Below are 21320 nucleotides of genomic sequence, written 5' to 3'. Positions count from 1 at the left end.
AATCTGCAGTTAAACCCTGACCCCATGTAAGACAATTGTCTCAAATACACCCAGTTTTTAAAGCAAAGTTTTTATTCACAAACCTCTTTCAAAGCTTTTATTAAATCTGGTTTTGGTCGTGGGCTCAGGGGAATGCATTTATAGCCACAACTCCTCAGTGTATTCATTAGGTCTCCTGCTGCTCTTTGCTGTTCTTTGGTCATTCCATCACTGTGACTGTGCATTAACTCATACAAATAGAGCACTAATTTAGGCCCATGCTAGAAGATGAAAAGAAAGAAAAAGGAGAATACAAATGTATGGTCACGCTCATTTCCACAACACTGAGCAATATTTCCCTCTCCACTTTTATACCCTTTTCTAGTCAGACTGTGCAGATTTCTTCTAATTGTTCTCTAATTAAAAGAAAAAGACAGCTTTAATGGTTAAACGTAAACTTTTATAAAATTAGAAAAACATGCTGAATTTTATCCTCACATGATAAACTTTGCCCCAGCATCTTGTGACTTGTCAAACAGCTTGCAAGAAAATGGAGTACCCCAGTACTCATCTCCTGAGGCCTTATTTATACTTCAGGAAATATGTGCCAGAGACTTCTAATTTTGCCTGCCAAGAATACTACACCTCATTTGATGAATGAAATTAGGGCTGACAGATAATGAAGTTAAGCAGACATAAGCCATAAATACACTCAACATGACACTCCCACACAGAAGTCACTGCTAGTGTATCAGCTCTTTTCTACCTGATAAAACTCATTTATTTTAATAACATATACGTGATCAGAAATATATACTATATATTTCTATATTATATATATATTTTATATATATATATATATAAACAAATCCAATAAATACTTTCTCTCCTTAGTATACAGCAACTCAAACCGTGGCACGTCTTTAATTTCATTCTTGCAATTCCTGAAGATCTCAAACGGCAACATTTCTATCTAATTTCTCCCTGTGACTCTAAGACATGATTGCTCTTAAGCTTGCACCAACATAATACAATTAGAAGCTTTCTTCTGACAAACTCAGAAAATCAGGGAGAACACATTCAACTTTTTAGCGTAAGAACATGGAATACACAATCCCACTTTAAGAACTAACAAAGGTTAAGTAAGAAAAGAGAGTGTACTGCTTTGGCTTATGATTGACTGCTTCTTCTTAAAATCTAGTTGCAATCAATTCTTACAAGCTTCAGGATATCTACAGTTAAAAGCTCCATAACAAGGATAATTCCTTCCTTGATTTGCTTTATTAGAGTACTTTAATTCCCAGCTTCCTCAGTAAAATCCTTCATGCTAAGACTAGTATCACCTTTTCTCTCTGCACTGACAGAGGATATGTTTGATGCAGAATGGCATCAACATACCCAGACTTAATGCTATCTGTCCTCAGGATAGTATAGCAATTGCAGAGGTACACACAGGTGTTTTGTTTGACAATTGTCATACTAAAATAGCAGTGAACAACTACCCACATACAGTTCTAAATAATTGCAAAATGTAGACAAAAAATTGAAAACAGGTTTTAAAAACTTATCTCAAAACCTCTTGAGCTTACTTGCAAAGTTGGGCTTAGACAGTCACGCAGAATCTCTTGCTGGTTTACTTCTTGTACCATTTCCAAAGCCTGCTTCCTCTCCTGCAGAGGCCTTACAGGAGACAAGCTATGCACAAGAAGCCTCCCAAGCTGTGTACGGAATGTGTCCTTACATAACACAAGGATTCTGTTCCACTGCTGTTTAGGAGTGCTCATTCTGCTGGTGCCCTAAGTAATGGAGACAACTTTTTAATATTGCAGGGTTAGGACTTCCTTCTATCAAGTTTTTCACATTACAAAATAAACATGGTTAATATGATCAAAATGCAAGATGAAGTTTTATCTACCAAAGTAATTGTTTTGGTTTAGTACAGCCATTATTATTATTATGGGTTAAAAGACATTCTACTAAAACAATCCAGAAAGTGAAAATTGTGATGTAGAGGATTTAAAAACCAGAGAGATTTCTTTATTGCTCATTTTAATCAACAACCCTTTTACATTAATCACCAGTTTCTGAAGGATTACCTCAAAAGATAAGAAACCAAGCATTGAAAGGAGGTGTGTTCACCAGAAAAAACTTGCCACCTTTGAAAAGTACTGCAGGTATGGCACAATGGAAAGATAATACACCTATCAAATATGGTTTTTCTGAGCTAGAAAGTAGGTAGAACTACTTTTACCAAGATGACCTAAGGAAGAGTAGGATAGCACTTTGTATTATCCAAGCAAAAACTGATCACCTTGAGAATGCTGACAAGCTAACTAACACCTGTATGTTAGAAGACCTGCAGCACTTTAGCAAGAATTGAAAAAAGAGAAAGCTCTCCTTTCCAACTTTAAAATATACTATAAACAAATTGCTCAAAAAATCTCTACCACCTGTGGATGCACAGAAGATCTGGTTTTATAGGCTTCAGCAAACCTCAGTGTTGAAGTTTAAGAAATCAAACAAATATTCACAGTACAAGAAAGTCTATTTAAATTCTGTGTTCTTGTTCAAGCAGAATTTTACTAAATGTAAAGGTAAAAATCAGAACAGATCCATTTTTTATTTTATAACTGCAAAGTAACTGGGAAGCTGAACAGGGTTTTTACTGCCACAGTTGAACAGACAGAGGTAGTAAGAAAAGCATTTATGGATAGAATACACTATGCCCTGAAAGCTCCTGATAAATATGCTTTAATGTAGACAGCATCTATTACTTACAGTGGATACTTTGATTCCTTCCACCAACATTTTGGCCATTTCTTTAAGAAAAGGATTTATTCTGCTAGTCAGTTCTTGCTGGCTTTCCTCTTCGGGAACTTCCAGCTGGGATGCTGAAAGTCTGCTTTGACTTGTATTTTCTGTTATACCCAGTACATCAAGGCACTCTTCAGTAGAGGCTTAAAATTTAAGAGGTACATATTGATCAGTACCATCTCAAGCAAGACAATCCTACGAACCTTTAGTTGGCATTATATCAAATACTGCCTTTACTGATATATTTACCATACTTACACTGTCCCTTGCTTTTGCAGAATTTGAACTAGCTCTCAAAGTCATCAAGGCTTGCTAATCAATGTAGCCATTTCATAGAAAAATAGCATTTTAAGGGAACAGGTGCTCCCTTTGGAAGTTAAATCTTCAGGTAATAATTCAGGCAGTTAACACATGAATAGACTAATATAAAAATAAAATAACTTGTTCAGTTCATTCAGATAAAAACATTACCCAGATTGCCAGTTACATAACACAGAGACAAGCCACGGAGAACGATGCTTTATGGCTAAATCCATTAAACTTGTGTCAGTAGAACAACTTTCCTCTCTAACACGTCTGCATTCCAAAAGCAATAATTCATTTCTCATCAAAACAGAAATAAACCAAAAAGAAATCCTACCTAAATAAATGAGCCTGTTAACAGCCAAAACTGTCAGCCTCTGTAACCTTTGTGCAAACTCAGACTCAGTGGCTTGGATAGGATTTTCTTGGCTCATTCTCCGCTGCATCATCATGTTGAATTCCTCACTTGCTAGTGAGCGCATTTTCACCAGCAGAGCATCAGACTGAGCGAGGGAAAACTTCCTGGAAGCTTTAAGGAGAGAAGTATGAATAGAATTCCACTAAAATGCACACAAGAACTCAATCACTCAGCAATTACTTTCATCCAAAGAGTTCGCATCATTTAAAGAAACAAACATTTGAAATATATCAGTATCAAAGGGAACATATGTGTCATTGGGTGTTTGTCTTATTTTTAAAGCTTTTTGAAAATAAATATATAAATTTCAAGTAATAAGTGATCTGAAATGACTTAGTCTCAAGATTAGATTTATTGTATGACTTCCATATCCTTGTGCTAAACATCCAAACCCACTTACTTTTATTCTTCTTTTTATTGTATAAATAGGATAAAGGACTGAAAATCAGTAATACAACAAAATATTTCAGAGTAGGTTCATCAGCACAAATGATGAGCCAGACATATCAGCAAACACATTTTGTACCATATCTATTGCCACTAACAGAAGCACAGTATCTAACTTAAAAGAATATTCCTCAGAATTTTCTTGAAATGAACTGGGACGTCTTGATTGTGCTTCCTTCTTTTGGAGATAACTGTTTCTATTTATCTTTAGTGCCTCAACAGGTTCACTAATATAAAAACGTTTTCACTGTACTGAACATATATATATATATAAAAAAACATTTCACTAGGTTGCTAGGTTGATGAAGAGGGGTCTCAAAAGCTGACCATCTCAAGAGAAACATTCCCATAGTAAACAGGGAATAATAAGTGCTTGCCAGGTTTTTAAACTATCTTCTGTGAAGTTTAATGCAGCTTTATTTGTAAGAGACATACAAAATCAACTTACATCCAGACAAATCCAAAACCTTTACCGAAGGACTGACTAGCTATCAAATACAGGGAAACTATTACTGCTAAAGCTAGAAGTCAACACAGGTTTTAAAAACACAACCACAGTGGCACTTCCAAGTATAAATTTGGAGTGGCAGGTTTAGACAATTTCAGGACTCTCTCTAATGAGAAGTTGTGCAACACAGCAACCCCCACATCATACCTGTGTTAGTTACAAGCACTAACTTGATTTTGGCATTACCTTACTGTGAGGTTGGCTATTACAAGCATTATGAATTAGTTTAAAAACATCTTTACTAAGCAACTTGTGAATTTAAGAGAATCCCCAGAGAAGACAATATCATGCAATCATCAAGTAATATATACAGGAGAAAATACAAGAACTCTACACTTCTGCTACTCACCCGCGATGCCTTTGCGCTTTTGAAACATTGTGCGATGTGGTGCTGAGGGTGCTGGGGCTGAACTGGCCTGCTCCTGACCATCTTGGCTTGCTGTGGTTTTTATTAATTCAATGGCTGCTTGAAGAACTCTTAACTGCAGAACAACTGCCATATCTAGAGAGAGAGGCATACAAAGTCTATATGACATGCTTTACACATCTTCAGGATTTTTTACCAGATGTTTGTAGCAAGTCAAAATACAAAATGTGTCAAGAACTATAAAACTCTAACTTCCACAGGAGTCACACAGAGTCACCTCACTACTCCACAGACACTACAGAAATGAGTTCTCATAGAAAAGCCATTGAATTTGATTACTTTAAAACAAGCTAAATTAAACTGTACAGAATGTTTTCATTTAAATATTCTTAAAGAACTTTTACAGTCACTGTTCTTTCAGATTAGCAGCACACAATTCTTGACCACAAGGCAGACTCCTAAGGGAAAACACTAATTTGAGAACCACTTAAGAAGAGAAAGATTCACCACCAGAAAACTCCCCCTTCTCCCTCAGCAGGCATATTAAATAAAAAAACAGTGGGGAAGGAATTTACTTCTCCGGTCCCATGACCCCAAAAATTAGCAGACAACTTACTTTGCATCCTTGCATTTTTACTATTTTGGAGATGACCCAGCAGCACAATGAGATCTTCGATAACACGAAAATATTGAGAACCTGAGGAGCTGCAGGCATGAATTGCAACTGCTACCAGCAGCTGTTGTATATCGCATGCAAGTAACTTGTAGTCATTCAAGGGAATGCTGCAAACAAAGTTGTAGTTACCAGAAACATGACAATTCTAGTAGATCATAACTCTTAACAAGACCCATTATTATTCCCCTTGTGACTTCTGCCAACTCTACCTAATATTATGTTGTACTTCATATAAAAATGTCACTGCTGAAGACCAGAAAATTATAATTCAAGACATTGCTTTAGTGTTAATTTGGCAGATTGGATGCCTGCAAATTTTTGAGGCATTCTAATGTTCAGTGCAGCACATTTTTATTGGAAAAGCAATGATGTATTACTATCAGATTTTTTAAGTTAAAGAACAACTCTGAAATCCCATATTTCTCAAGAAAATATCAGGATAATCTCATTTTATAATCATGCTGGACAAAAACTATATTGAGGTAAAAAAGAAACCTTTCCATTTCTTCAGGATACCAACTAATGAAATAAAATAACAAAACCCTGTCTTTTCTTTTGTTCCCTATATAACCTTTGTAACAGAATCTTCATAGCTAATAAAATCATTGAAGTTACTCAAAATCTCAAATATTAATCATAGGCAGTACACAAGAGACTTTTCTTCAGTTTCGATATTGGCCATAGATAGAATGTTGCCATTTCCTGTGCCTTTATCTTACTGTTCAGTTTTATTAAGAAAAGCATTGAAAGTGCAGACAGTGTGACAAACTCATTTTAAAATGTCATTTCACTTGACTGTTTAAGGTATGGAAAGAACATTTTATATTCCATTATTTGAACTGACTGAACATGAACTTACAGGTATAAAGCTGAAAACCTCAAACCCACTATTTTCTACATGGTCTCTGATAATTTCAAAAAGTACAATACAATACAGTAATTTCTTGCTAGCCTTAAGGCTGTGCCTAGAATATTTGATAGCAACAGAAACAATACTCACTTTGTTTCCAGTCCATTGAGAGCAGCCAGCGTATTACACAACACATAGAGCAAACCATTATCAAGCAGTAAGTCTGCAACTTTTGAGCAGGAACTTATGATTTGCAGGAGGAGACAGAAGCAGTTGTGGAGCAGAACATTATCATAGAGAGAATTCTCTATTAGACCCAGAATAGGAATGACACACCATTTTCGAAAGAGTCCAGCATTCTTGACATCTTCCAGATCAAATCTGTTAACAGAAATATGAGTAAATGGCATCCTAAAGAACAATCTGCTAACAAAAACAGTACATGCAAGTGGAGTACCAGTTATATATCATATGCTTATATTTTGGCAAGGATGTCCATGGTAATTTCCTACATTTCATTTTAGTAACAATACCTGTCTACTAAAAAATCCAGTAAGAGAAAAATAACTTTTCATAGAGCCACAAAGAAATGAAGTGTCAAATAAATCTGACACTTCAGCTAACTATCAACTGTCTACAGTACTGAGTTCATGAAAATAGAGGGGGGTTTTTAATCAGTGCAGAAAACCATTGCATCACCTTTCCAATAGTCACTATTATCAAGATATTAACTTATTATATTATTATATTATATTTTAATTATATTATATTATTATCTTATCAAGATATTCACTTATCAAGAGAACAGACACAGCTTGTCACCACTATAACAATACACTGACTGGCAGCAGGTTTGATACTCTATATCCACTACTGCTGGATTTTAATTAAGCTTGGCATCTGGCTTGTAGAGACTGGAGAATTCAACGCAGTGCTTCAGACCTTGTTTTATTTGTGCACTAAGAAACTGCATTACTATTATAAGGTTATCAGCCCATCATATGACTATTATACACAATACTAAAAACTTGAGGCATTAGAATTATCTTTCCAGCCCCATAATAAATCCTGAAGAAGTAACAGAAGTAGTTTGCTTCGGGGCAAACTAAGCAGCCATAACTAAATACTGCAGTTAAACAAGAAGAGCTTTTGAATGGTGAAGATCAGGTCAAGAGGCAGAATTTGGCTACAAATTACAAATTGGCTCTGCAGAGGTAGCAATTGAGAAGGAACTTTTTGCAAGATTTTTCCAATGATTATATTTAAACATGTGACGTCTATACAAGCATTACATAGTCAGACTAATGCTAAAAAATATAATTTACTTATATAGATGTCTGCTTAAAGGTAATCTCCTTTTCTGTCAATATGAGGTGACTCTTTGGTTCATAAAAATGGTGTATGTCTGGGATTTTCCCTGAAAGGGACAGCCATTTAAATTCGGAGCCAAGACAAGGAAGCAGCTGTGGCATCAAGATTTTTCCTTAGTTACCTACCAAAATCCAAGAGGAGAAGTCTAGTGACTGCTACTTAAAATTTTAAGGATACAAATCAGTTTCAGAGACAACAGAGAGAGCAAAACTGATTATACGACGTTTGAGTTCAAGGCCTCAGACTTTGAGTGCCTCAGAGAGTTTACAAGATCCCAGCTGACAGCCATCAGATGAAGTTGCTTACAAATAGTTTAAGAGACAACCAATGGCTCGAAGGATTTTAATACATTTCAATGCTAAATAAGCAAAACATATCAAAACAGTTTTGAAGGAACTCTTTTTATAGTTGTTGACCAGCAAAATGCATTGCTTGTAACTCACATATTGTTACAGGACATAAAAGCACAGCATTACTTACTCTTCATCCAGGCCAACAGAGCGGCCAAAAAGCATTTCCAAAAAGCATTCTACAACTTCCTGAGTCCCCTGATGAAGATACAGCTGGTTGGCTAGCAAAGAAAAGCCACGATTCTTTAAGAATTTCTCCTTCTGCTCCCTCCTTGCTCTGTTGAAATATGCATCCAACAACTAAAAATAAATGCATAATTATGGTGTAAGAGTTGAATATTTAATATAACTGCCCTGAAAGTTAAATTCTTGTCTGTGATTGAAATAATTTTTTTTTTTTATTCAAACATCGATGCAATTTTTTAAATTGCAAACATCAATTATACTATTGCAGCTGAAATCTACACTGTCCTTATTACAATCGACATCTGATAATATATTTTTGATCTTACATTTTTTATCAAGATTGGGGCAGATGAAATCACACACAACAGTTAGCAAATGCATACATAAATACTCAAACTTTTTATACTTGTTCAATCTTACACTTCTTACACTTTGGTGTGCATGCAAATGCAAGCATGACATTTGTTCTCAATAAAGTCATATAGTTTTATTCTTTTTCAAATTAAAATAGAAATTACTCTAAGTTTATCTACATAATGCCACCATACAGAAACACTGTCCTTAATGCTACAAAAATCTCTGAAAACATTTTGAAGCCTCAAGTCCATCTTCAGTTCATAAATGCGTAGATGACTCCTCAGCGTAACTCAAAGTCAACTCTGTTACAAGTCAAACTAAGGTGCAAGCACTTTTTTTACACACTGCATCATGTCTTGCATTACTGACTTTCTGCACTGTTTCTTCCATTTACAATGGCAATGCTGTCATAAGCTCTTAAGGCCTTTGGCTTACATTAGGCACTATATTTATCTATTCAAGAGTGTGTGTTTATGTTGCTTTGTGATTTGCTCTGTTTTGGTTTTTTTTAAAATCCATAGAGTGAAAAATTGTCTCACAACTCAGAAATAAATGTAGAAAACTTAAGAAAGCTAAACAAAAATTTTAAAATTTTAATCTCATTTCCAAAATGTTAATTATGCTGGTTCACAACTTTTTAGGTGAAAACATTGGATATAGGCCTACTTTTATGACTCCTTGTTGTATGAGAGGAGATGGGTGGTTCACCAGAACTATAAGATAATCAGGTTGGATAAGTTTGTCCATCACATCTTCTAGCATGATATCTGGTAGGATTAGGAGAACTCCACGCAAGAGATCATATAATCCACAACAGATAAGCACAAGGTAGTCTTCTGCACATCTGAAAACAGAGGAAAATGTTTTACCACAGCAGGAAAGATTAAAAAATGTGAAATTGCAGTTCTTGAGAGACAGGAAGAAGGTTCAGGTTAGAAACTTGGAAAATATCATTTCTCCAATACTCTTGACTACCAAGCTACATTAACACTTATTTTTATGATGGCAGATAGTAAAAAGGATAATCTGATCAGAATAACTTTTTTTGTGAGCAGTTCACACTTTTACTGCACATAGCAAAAATCCCTATTTTTAAAATTTGTTATGTAAATACAGCAGAAACTGAAACAGAACATTCTATACACTAAAAGCTTAATAAATTTCTATATGACAGCCATTGAAAACATTCCCTTAGTTTTCAGACTTGGAATTCTGTGGAATAGTAATCAAGAGCAAGAACTGTGAAATTAAAGCTCATGTTAATTTATTATTTTATGTGTTTACCTGTCATCAGGGCTTTCAGGTGGTTTTGGGGTATTCTCATTAGCTGAAGAAAAAGCAAGACTGTCCCAGTCTTCAGGAAGAACACTCTTGTCAGCAAAGCTTGGCCAGCGAGCAATGGCTGATGATGCTCCAAGAACAGAGAATGCCAAACCCAGCCCTGCAAAATGACCCTGTCCCTTCTGAAATGAAGGCAGTCCTTTCAGATTGTCTGGACGACGGAGCGATGCCTCAGCTGCACCACCACCACCAGCTTCATTACATTTCAGGTCTGTATCGGCTTCTTTACTCTCTAATGCATTTTCAGATAACTCTACTTCTTTTGCAATATCCTCAAATGTTTCGGCAGATGTTAGCTCTGAGTCACAAACTGTTTTTGCAGACTCACAGCTGCTAAGGAAGAGTTCTTCCTGTACTCTCTTTATAGTTTCAGAGCTTTCTACAAAACCAATTCGACCCTGAAGATCCATGTAGTCACGCTCACCAAGGATCTGCAGGTCATCAACACTGCTTCCCATTCTTCTAGTCAGTCTTTTTCGATGAACTTGGGGTGAGGAAGTAGGTGATGCTGGTAAGCTTTTAGAAAGCCTTCTAGGTTCCTGAGAGCTTATCTTCTGCTGTACACTAGCTTTGGAAGTGCTACCTAGGGAAATAAGGATATCTTCAGCATTCTTTCCACACTAAAACCCAGCTTTTCTCTTAATGTTGCATGCATTTAAAATTGTAGTGACCCAAGTTAATTTTATGTGCAAAAATGATTCAGTGCCTAACATAGCCCAGATCTGGTTAATCAAAGTAGAGACAGTAAACTATTATGCGGCCACATATTTAGCAAGTCACAAATGTGAAAGAAACAAAACGCAAAGTAATTTTTGCCAATATTCTGAAGTTTCTAGATGTAAGTTTGGATCCTTTCACCTAACTCTCAGCATGAACTTCTATAGAATCAAGGATGGTGGAGGGCACATCTGGAGGTGTCTACACCAGAATCCTTGCTCAAAGCAGGGTCAAATAAAGCAGCTTGCTCTATTTGGAGCTTTGTGTAAGAGGTCCAATCTGCAGCATTTCAGTGGACATCAAATTGCTACTCAGCAACTCTTTTACACCGAGTTTTTACACATACTTCAAATTTAGAACAAATAATTAGGTGTTTTGATTAACAGTGCTTGCTTTTAATTGCACATTTTGACCTGAAGCAGTCAAACTTTCAGAGCATACTACAAGTCGTGAACAAAATATATCTTTAAGAGAGAAAGATGTCTGTATACAAGACAGGTAAAAGCAGTTCCCTGTTAGTCTAGGAAAAGAAGAATTTTTTTTATTCACAAATATTTTGAAAACTATGCATCAGTTAGTACTAATGCAATGATGATGCATTAGGAATGTATTTTTTATGAGAAAGATATGAAAGAAATACATGAATATCATACACGTGCCAACACAGCCAGACCAAGCTGGCCCTCACACAACAGGAAAGATCTACAGCTGAAACAGTCTTACAGTCAAGCTTTCATACACATTAGCAGGCACTACAACAAACTGCAAACCCACATGCAGGCAGCAGGCTACTTAACACACAAACAAGTTCAGATATTTCATAGAATCATACAGCGTTAAAGGGTTGGAATGGACCTTTAAAATCTTCTAGTCCCAGCACCTCCTGCCATGGGCAGGACACCTGCCACTAGACCAGGTAGCTCAGAGCTTCATCCAGCCTGGCCTAGGGCACTGCCAGGGTTCACATCCACAACCTCCCTAGGCAACTTGTCCTGGTGTCTTGCTACCCTCACAGTAAAAAAAATTTTCCTACTTCCCCTCTTAATTTGTACCTATTTACTCCTTGTCCTATCACTATTATAGTTCTTGATTAAATATAAGATTATATAAATTATACATTTATTTATATAAATTTGGAAATTCAAATTAAGAATCTCAAACACTCAAACATCCACTTTCACAAAAAGAAATTGAGTAGTCCTCATTCCGCTGGTACACATGAATAATCTCTATTCAAGAACAGTAATTTGGTAATACTGATATAAAAAAATACTAAAAGCACTCGTTTAGAAGAATGAGATTTCATACATTTTCCATATGGGAAAAGGACTGATTCCATACACAATTTGGTACTGTGATATGTTCTTCATACCACTTCTTTAGTAAAAAGACTAAAAAAAACTTGAATAAACATTGTTTCAACTGAAGTAGTACTTGAAAACTCAAGTTCCTTTTCCTAAAGAAAGTAACAAGATACCAATTGTAAAAGGTTTTACATTGTGATACCAAGAATATAGCCAGTCACACATGATATGACACACTTGGACTGTTGTTAGGGATTATGCACAAATAAAGAAAAGTATCAGCTTAATGCTTTCTGCCCAGATAAGATAGCTGCTTATGGCTCACTGCTTCAACTGCTGCCTGGTCAGGGCACTCTTATACATCTCTGGCAGGTCTGTTTAACAAATGAAATGATTCTGCTTATCTAGTCCACTTCACTGCCTGAGCCATCAATGTGGCAATTTGCTTCAACTTAAGAATGAAGAGCAGTTTAGGTAGCATGTTCTTTTCCATCCTTCTTACTCTGCTGTTCAGGCATCAAGCTCCAAGGGATGGGCAACTTTATAAGAAATATCTGTGGGAAAGTAACACTTTAAGGCAGTCCAATCATTTGCCAAAACATTGTGTCTTAACATCCTTATTTTTCCAGTATTGTTTTACCTTCCAGTGGTAAAGCTGTAAATCCAGTTGGAGATGTAATCACAAATGCAGAATTGTCTAGTGACTTCCCACCACTGCTGGAATTTCTAAGGTACCTAAGTGATTCAACTTTCTCCTGGAAAATTTTGCCATCTAGAAAGAAAAGGGTGAAAGTTATATAAAATCTTTTTGTCCGTATGGCTGGTAAATTAGACTCAGAGTAGTCAGGTGGTTATATTTTGAGCTAACCCCTATAGGCTAATGAGAAGTGCTCAAGTCCAAACAACTGAGAAAAAGCACTTTTAGTGATATGACTTCAAAATTTACTTTAGAAAAATAAAAATATTATGAAGTACTAAAGTGGTTACATTTAAAGGTGGTCCTTGCAGGCATGCAAGCAGTGACAACTGACTTTTTGTCATGTCAAAAACAGGTGGGTGTTCTCAAACAGCCTAAAAAGGCTTCAAGTATCAAAACATGCATTCTCTCCTTACTCAAAATTTTACAGCAGTTAGTATTAGAGGACAGATAAAGATAAACAAAACTGTGCTGCCTTTGAAACTGATCACTAAAACTTGAGGTACATGGGTATTTGCCAAAGGAGAAAATATTTCAAACCTGGATGATGCTTTCCCATGTTTACATAAGTTACAGCTTAGGTTGCACAATGCTAATATTAAAGCATGAACTATACATTGTTTCACATTTTTAAGAGCAGCAAGAAATATATCTTAAAGCTCACATCAGTCATTTTGCCAACATGATCATCCAGTACAGATATATTAAAGCAGCTGTTGTTCTAGGTCTGTACCCCTCAAAGCCCACAAGCACTGCCAGGAGCTTCTATGCAATGAACTGATGAATAATGAACACTGACGTCTTGCAAATCATCTATTGCTAAAAATGCTCCTCAGGCTCTTTATTTTTCTAGGAATTCAGTAACAGGAAACAAGAAAGTAGAAGTGGATAAAGGACCAAATACACATTTCTGAAGAAGCTGCATTTACAGGTAAGCTAGATTTTTTTTCCCTAAATTTGCCCACAGACAAATGTCCACACAGGCAGCTAAATTAAGCATACCATTTAGCAGCATCAAACTTTTAGAAAATTAAAGGCATAACCATGAGAGAAATTATCTATGAAGAAAGCTCTCCAAGTAAACAAAATCTAACTGTAACCTGTTTCAGAAAAGTAAAAGTAATTTACAGTATTAAGTCCCAACCATTCAAGAATTTTTAATATATTGTCATTAAAATACAGAAAAGGTTTTCTTAAAGTATTATTTTATTACCAGATTTTTATCTTGTTGTTTATTTAAACGTTGCATATTTACCTATGTGCAGGGAAAAGTAGAAGTTGGTAGGGTTGTGACAAACATATGTATTGGTGGGAGGGTGAACTGCTAAGAGGAAATTGAAAACCAGTGTCAGCAATTCCAGGTCTGGGGGAGAACCAAGCACTTCTTCAATTATTTTCACAAATGACCTGCAAACCTCCCGAGGCAGGGATGCAAGGTGTCCCTCTTTATGCTCCTAGAAAGAAAGAGTAGCACAACTTGTAATTTTTATTTGAGAAACGGTCTTTTTTTTTTTTTTAACTTGTCATGCTGCAGTAGAACAGACAAGAAAAAAAAAAAGCTCAGCTAATAAAGCTGTATTCTTTAATTTTGAGAGGAGGTACTGTATGTCCTGAACATTATCTAAGTCCATCATGCACCAAACATTGCACATGTTATGCAAGTTGATTTTTAGAAAAATGGGCCCCTTCTCCATACTATACTGCTCTGCCATGCAATGCTGGAACTTTAGGACATGAATCACCACTGAAAGTATAGTTTCTTGTCACTGGATTACAGTATTTGTAAAGAAATTAATAGCTGCCAATACCAGTAATTCAAACATATTAATAAATTCCTGAACAGTACCACACAGTCTTCTGCATTTCCACTTCAGTAGCCATTTTTATAAACATACGTTTGAGATTAATTGATAATTATATTTATAATGTCAGCTTAATCAAGCATTCTACATAGTTTGACAACAGCTACCTCAAAATATCTATTAAAAGAACATATATTTTAGAACAAAACTTCAAGAAATTTGTGGGAAACCTCGCTGTAAGGCAAGCATGGTGATTATCTTCCTTCTTTACAACTTCTCTGAATTTACCTCCTTTTTTGATACCCAAACACCCTAACTGAGACTGCTGTGGGAAAAGACTATATTAAGTTAATTTAAGTTTCTCTAAAGAGAATAGCTTATATAGTTTCACCTTGGTTTCATCAGCCCCCACAAAACTGCCAAATCATTGACCAATCTGAGTAGTTTTTTTAATCAATAAATTAATTTTTTTCCCAATATGCAAAATGACAGGAGAAATATTACAAAACACTCAGTATCTAGGCATTTGCACTAGTTTACAATCTTGGAAGTAACTATATCTCTAAAAAGTTCCAAAAGTAGGGAACACCACATAAAAATGAAGAAACTAAAATGAGGAAAATATTTTTGTAAAAAATCATTGAAAGAGGAAAAAAATAAATACATTTCATATGCTGAAGTGAAAAACTCAGAATAAAAAGCAACATAAGATAGAAAATAAGAGTACAGGAAAAAATGATTACATATTTTCACAAATAGATACATGTACTCTAAGCAGGAAACCATTTCAAAATTATGTTCTTAAGAAATGTCTATCAAAGGACAGAAGCATTTCTCTAAAGTCCTTTCTGGCATAGCTGTTTCCATGCCAGGGAGGAAGCTACTACTGTACCAAAATTATGGGATGAGTGCTCAGACTGAGCACTACAGGCAGGCAGCCCCACAAGCTCTGATGAGATACAGCACAGACAGCTTCACTACCTGCAGATTATCTGGTTTTCAGTAATGAAGACAAGAACCAGCAAGAGACATCTCAGGTCTTCCTATATAAAAGAGACAATTCATTTCATCTCCTGCTGCTGTATGGCTCTGCAAATAACCTAGAGCCTTTCCAAATCACACCAGATGGTTACAAGCTTTTGTTCCTTCTGTCCAGCAGTTAATGGCGCACCAGTAGGGAACTGTACCAGTTTACAGCAACAGTGCCTGCTGAAGATGGAAGTAGTCTAGAAGCACAGAGGACAGTCTACTCAACTTTTGCCACAGAATTTAGTCCCTTCTACCCCATCCTCCCCAAGTAAAAATGAGTATTTGCCAAGCACAACTTAGGATTTCAGAGTGGAAGTACCTGCAGAACCTGACAAGTTAACAGGAAGTGATGGACCACTTGAGCTTTCAATAGCTGTTTAATGTTAAACATCTGTTGGTGATGGTTAGCTCTGATAAGGATTTCAAGAGCTGCTAACAGGGTTTCCCAAACACCTTGCTGAAAAACAAAAAACATGAATGTAGCTTCAAAAATATATTTGTGAGTCTACATACTGAGAAAAAAAAAAACCCAAACACAACAAAGTCAAGTTAGTTTTACACTTAAGATGATAACCACATGAATGCAAGTGGTCAGGTCAGAACAGGTTAGAAACTAATCAGAAAAGTCATGCTCATACAAAATTACACATATTTTAATGATTAGGCTGCAAAAAAAATTACTTGTCTAAAATTAGCTTTGTACATTCTTAGCTATATTAACCCTGAATAGTTATTTTGAACAGTTCAACTCCAAAAGAAAACAGGTCCTCCTTAGTTTCTCCACAAAAAAAAATTATCAATTCAATTAAGAAGTCATACGCATACAACATATTTACAGAATTTAATACACTAAGGCTACCTCCATCACTGATCAGATGAGATTGATATTACAAACAGCTATTCTAAGAAAAACAAGGAACATTAATTTTAGAAAATTGTAGTAATTAGCTGCTACTCCTCCAGTTTCAACACATAACTGGAGAAATGAATTACAGACTAGGTAATACTTTATTTTTATTTTTTTTTTAGATATTGACTTTAAGACCTGAAGAATTTCCAAAATTAAAATATTTACCTTTGCTTTAGACCATATCTTCCAGTCAAGAAGCAGCTTTTCTAGCAACTGGACATCCTGAATAACTGCAGTAGAATCAGGGTCAAGCTGGAATTGCCCATTTTCATTTATACAGAGAATCTCATCACTGCAGCATCCTTCAAGGAGAGTCTTAAAGAGGGAGGATTTTTTTTTTTTGAGTATCAAAAGAAAACAATACAGTTGTTCTCTCCAATTTATAAAAAAAATTAAAATCTTTAAAGAGACAGCATACTCTTGACAGGAAAGACATATCTACCTGCTCAACACCAATGATGCTTCAAATCACTGTTCTGTCTTTGTAAAAACAGTTTCAAATGTACAATTAAAATCTCAGAGAAGTTTATAGATTTAGATTTTAGATAGTGAAAAAAATATCAGGTTTAAAAGAGGACTTTACCTTCAGCATGCAAAATCCAACAATGCATTTTGGTTTGATTAGCACCCGGCGAATCATAGAATAACCATTACAGTTGTCCATCTCCTGTATTCTCTGTTGATTGTATTTTGTTAAAGATAGTATAAGTTGTAGTGCTAAAGCTTGAGTGTCTTCACAGTTGCTAATCTCTACTACCTGAGGAAAAGGCAAATTCAATAAGACAGTTTAAGTGAGAAACATGTAGAAAAAAGCTTGGTTGCACTCCTAAATAACTACTTATGGATTAAATCTCTTCTAAAGAGATTATGAGATATTTGAGATTATGTACATAACCTTCAATTTGTCTGTGTGTACATTTAGTTATTATACTTGAAGTGACAATTTCTACTGTGCTAAATTATGAGCTGCTAAGGAAATACAAGTCCCATTACAAGAATCCCTTTCTAAGAAAGAAATCTGTTCTAAGTAAATTTTAAGTAGAAGGTACTTGCCATACTACAAAGTCACAAGGTTGTGAAATACATGAGCCAGTAATAAGAATAAACTGTTTCCCCTGAAAAAGTATTTTTCTGAAAAGTATTTTTCTGAAGTATTTAAGCTACAAAAAAAGGTTCCTGAAGTTCTAGACTAAGTGACTGTAAATGACAAACATTAAAAGTTTTATTTTATCCATAAAGAGACCAGCAATTTTATAGATGAAGACTACAAATCCTTTTCCCCTTTTTGCTTTCTATAATTCTTTAATCCCAAGAGCAACTAGTATTTTCACCAAAAATATACAAGAATGAAATCTCACATTAATGGGATTTCAGATCCTATGGGTTTTCTTGACATGTACCTGTTAATTCTGCTGTACTTACACATTTATACACCTGTATTATAAGACCTGTATTGTCTCACAGCTGATCTGTTTGCTGGCCTTACTGATGCAAACAGTCTTCAGCAGGACCTATAGCAGATACTTGGCATAAAGTTATATAATAAAATAACATGGATGAGGATTATCACCTCAGATTTCACTAACAGTGGTGAAATTACAACAGGCAGTGTCTTTATAACCATAATCTAATGTGAATTTGTTACTACTCTCACCATATCTTTCAGAGCAATACCAGAGGCATATAAATCAGACAAGTCTTAGACCTAGGGTAAAATTTTGATTTAACTGTAGTACTTCAGGGACTGTTAGCACAAATATTAGCCTCTCCATGTACAGGTCACAGCTCAGCAGTAACTAAGTTAAGGCCTTACTATTTTTCAAATACCAATTTTTCTTAGGATAAGCCTTTAAACACGGCTGAACAGTTATCACCGAAAGACTCTCACTATTCACTAAATAAAAATAAAGTTTTGCACACCATGTAGTTTCATATTTATTCATAGTTGCATTGTGAATATTCTGTGGTTAAAGATACACAATGAATCTAGATGCCTCAAAATCAGAGACAAAAAATATAATCAGTTCTAAAACATCCCCAAAAATAAACTCTTTTGATATTTAAAAGCCCCATTTCTAAATCAGAATGTAACAGCCCATCCTACATACTGGCAATATTATAAAAACCATAATGCAACAATTATAATTACATTTCCAATTTAAGACAAGCTGCATGATGCAGTCTTACGCCACAGGTATTTTCCACAAGTTCTCTTTAACAGAAAAGCAGCACGCAGACAAGAGCAAGGCAGCTAGAATAATGTGATTTTCTACCCAAGATACAAGGAAAATTTAATATGGGAGAACACATGCATACACCAATCTCCCTACAGCCCCCTTACCCTGGCAAAGAGGAAAACAAATGCACCAGTGCCTCCAATTTCATGTAGTATACCCTGAAGAGTTTTATATTCGACTGGCTGAAGTGCTTTTAGGTGATGGGGGTCCAACACATTGCTCTGAACTTCTTTCAAACTGAAAGGTCTCTGAGAAGGTACAGTTTTCACTTGACCTTTCAGTCTAATGACAGGCTCATATATGGTGTACTGACCAGGACAGCTTGTGGTATAAACAACAGCAAGACTCTCCTGGAAACAAAAAAAGGAGTTTAATTTTTTTCTAGAAATTTAATACAAACCCCACGCCCACACACACCAGGATGCAAAAAGCCAAACACAAAAGTTACCTAACAGCCTAACAAAGTAAAAACTTCGGCAGTTCATTTCTACTTTGCCATTAGCATGCAGTGAGTGGATGCATGTACAATAAAATGCAACGGGATTCCCAAATCTTTGTAAACTCATGCAATAACTAAAGCACAGAAAATTAAGAAAATGCTAAGAAATTTCTCCAAGGACCCCCTTCTCTTCACCTGACAAATTATATAACTGTTCTTCATAAAAAAAGTTACTGACAAATATAAAATAAAATGAGCATATAGAGTAAAGAGTTTCCTTCTCTAAAATGGCAAGTCCAAAATATTGATATTTTTTAAAATCTTCTCCAGCTTTTTGTTTTAAATCTGTTCTTTAATCAGCTTTGCCATATGAGAAACTCAACACAAGTTTCATTAATGAAGAGACTTAAACCAAAACCAAAGCTCCCATGGAAAGCAACTTATTTTCATAGAAATGTAAAATGATCTTATTTGGAAGGTTATTTAAATTAGAGAAATAATTTAAGGAGCTTGCGCTCTATGCAAAAGTGCGAAGATGAATTTATCACTTAAGCACATGGTTCTTATCCCTGCCTATATGGTGTTCTGTAAGGCAAAATAAGCTTATAAATTGCATGACTGATTTGTTAAGCTCTTGTCCCATTCATTTCTTCTTAACCTATTCTAAACCAAAATTTAGTACCATTGTCTACAAGGATCACATCCAGACAGAATGAGCCTTTGCCTACAGCTACAAAATGAAATCAGAAATCCCTCTAGTGGGAACAATTCATACAGCAGGAATTACTAGTGTATGAATTCCCAGAATATAGCAGGCTTCACTGATAAGCAAGTTTTATTTTATTCTTCTTCTAGCAGTAAGTATATTTACACCTGCATCTGACAGGGCTGTTTCAGTCAGGAAAGATGAGAAAAGCAGTGTCTGCCAGCTGAAAAATTAGTTTTCAGCCAAATGTGATGCAAACCTAGTTCCTCCAAAACCTTCAAGGAATTTGGATTAACTCTTTTGCTCCTTAAAGCCAGAAAAATCATAATTTCTCTTCTCAGTTTTAGTCCTAAAAGGTTAATTCAGCAGTTCTTGGCTACTTTTACACTAATGGAGGGAAGAGCTATATACCCATCCTAGAGCTTTTGAAGGTACCTCTTTATCCACTATGATACATGTTGATCCACTATGATGCTGGAACATCTAGAAATTTTCAGAACCCAACCTAAAGCAAGATGAAATGGTCACCCTGTGTGGAGTTCAGCTCCCATTAAAATAAGAAATGATAAGAAAATTATCTTAATGAGAAGAGTATTTGACCCTCTCTGCTTTGATTAAATAAAGCACTTTGGGAGACAGCAGGAAACATGTTCCAACTTTCTTCATCAGTTCTAAAAGATTAAGTAGAAACTTACAATTAAAAGCCCAACATCCACTTCCTTTTTTGTCATGAAGAGCTCCTTAATTTCTTCACATTGTAGAATCTCTTTACTTATGTACTTTGAGCAGTCAGTCAATGCTTTGCCATATTTACAAGGCATTACAGATGTGAAGTCCGGGCCACACGTGTATAAGTAAAATGCTTCCTCTGGTCCAATATTTGCACCTAAAATCCAGAAAATAATCCAGAAATCATCTCTTTACAATAAAGCAAAATTCATACATACATAGTAGGATCAGAGACTTTACAAGAAATATCACCAGCTGGATTTTGTAGGCTCTGATGACAAAACAATCAGTGCAGCCTAATGCTTGCTATTAGCTACAGTGGATCAGTGACTTCTGACACATCACAGGCCAGATTAATTCAGTGATAAAGGCAACTGAAACCAAGCCAGGAAAATTACCTGCATGAACTGAAGATCAACATCTCTGAAAAATTTCACTTTTTAAAATTAAGAAGTCATCTATCCAAGCCTCCTCAAAGCTTACAAAGCATAGCAAGATTACAGATAGTAACAACATGCTGCATTGTCTTGGAGACTCGGGCAGCAACTAAGCAAGATGCAACAACAGCTCACTACAACTGACAGAAGGGAAAAAACCCCATAGGAAGAAGATCAAATGGACCTTCCTCCCCTTTCTGGGTAGCTGGGTAGCATATCTTGGGTCATCTGTAACCTGAGAACACAAACTCAAAAAAAGCATCCAGAATGACCCAGGTCTGGTGTGTGGGTACATGACAAATCTATGGCAGCAAATTCAGGGCTCCCTGGATACATCAGTTATGCA

General features: G+C 35.6%; 1 protein-coding gene across 4 annotated transcripts in view; it reads right to left on the bottom strand.

Annotated features, from left to right (window-relative positions):
* LOC111926851 (guanine nucleotide-binding protein G(I)/G(S)/G(O) subunit gamma-4) overlaps positions 1 to 21320 on the bottom strand; it is a 94583-nt gene that overhangs the window by 38490 nt on the left and 34773 nt on the right. For all 4 annotated transcript variants that reach the window (XM_086877767.1, XM_086877768.1, XM_023923592.2 and 1 more), the window contains exons 16-32: positions 20504 to 20694; positions 18768 to 19013; positions 17010 to 17183; positions 16592 to 16741; positions 15836 to 15973; positions 13941 to 14139; positions 12629 to 12760; positions 9911 to 10550; positions 9293 to 9470; positions 8214 to 8383; positions 6513 to 6743; positions 5453 to 5619; positions 4819 to 4971; positions 3434 to 3625; positions 2758 to 2936; positions 1569 to 1775; positions 84 to 260 (exon numbers count right to left, since the gene is read on the bottom strand). In XM_086877767.1, the coding sequence (XP_086733893.1) occupies positions 84 to 260; positions 1569 to 1775; positions 2758 to 2936; positions 3434 to 3625; positions 4819 to 4971; positions 5453 to 5619; positions 6513 to 6743; positions 8214 to 8383; positions 9293 to 9470; positions 9911 to 10550; positions 12629 to 12760; positions 13941 to 14139; positions 15836 to 15973; positions 16592 to 16741; positions 17010 to 17183; positions 18768 to 19013; positions 20504 to 20694 (3524 nt within the window). The remainder of the gene's footprint in view (positions 1 to 83; positions 261 to 1568; positions 1776 to 2757; positions 2937 to 3433; positions 3626 to 4818; positions 4972 to 5452; positions 5620 to 6512; positions 6744 to 8213; positions 8384 to 9292; positions 9471 to 9910; positions 10551 to 12628; positions 12761 to 13940; positions 14140 to 15835; positions 15974 to 16591; positions 16742 to 17009; positions 17184 to 18767; positions 19014 to 20503; positions 20695 to 21320) is intronic.

The sequence above is a fragment of the Cyanistes caeruleus genome, chromosome 2, assembly GCF_971803275.1.
Source record: "Cyanistes caeruleus chromosome 2, bCyaCae1.hap1.1, whole genome shotgun sequence".
NCBI lineage: Eukaryota > Metazoa > Chordata > Aves > Passeriformes > Paridae > Cyanistes > Cyanistes caeruleus.
Note: the sequence above shows the minus strand (reverse complement) of the source record. Positions and strands in the feature narration are given on the sequence as shown.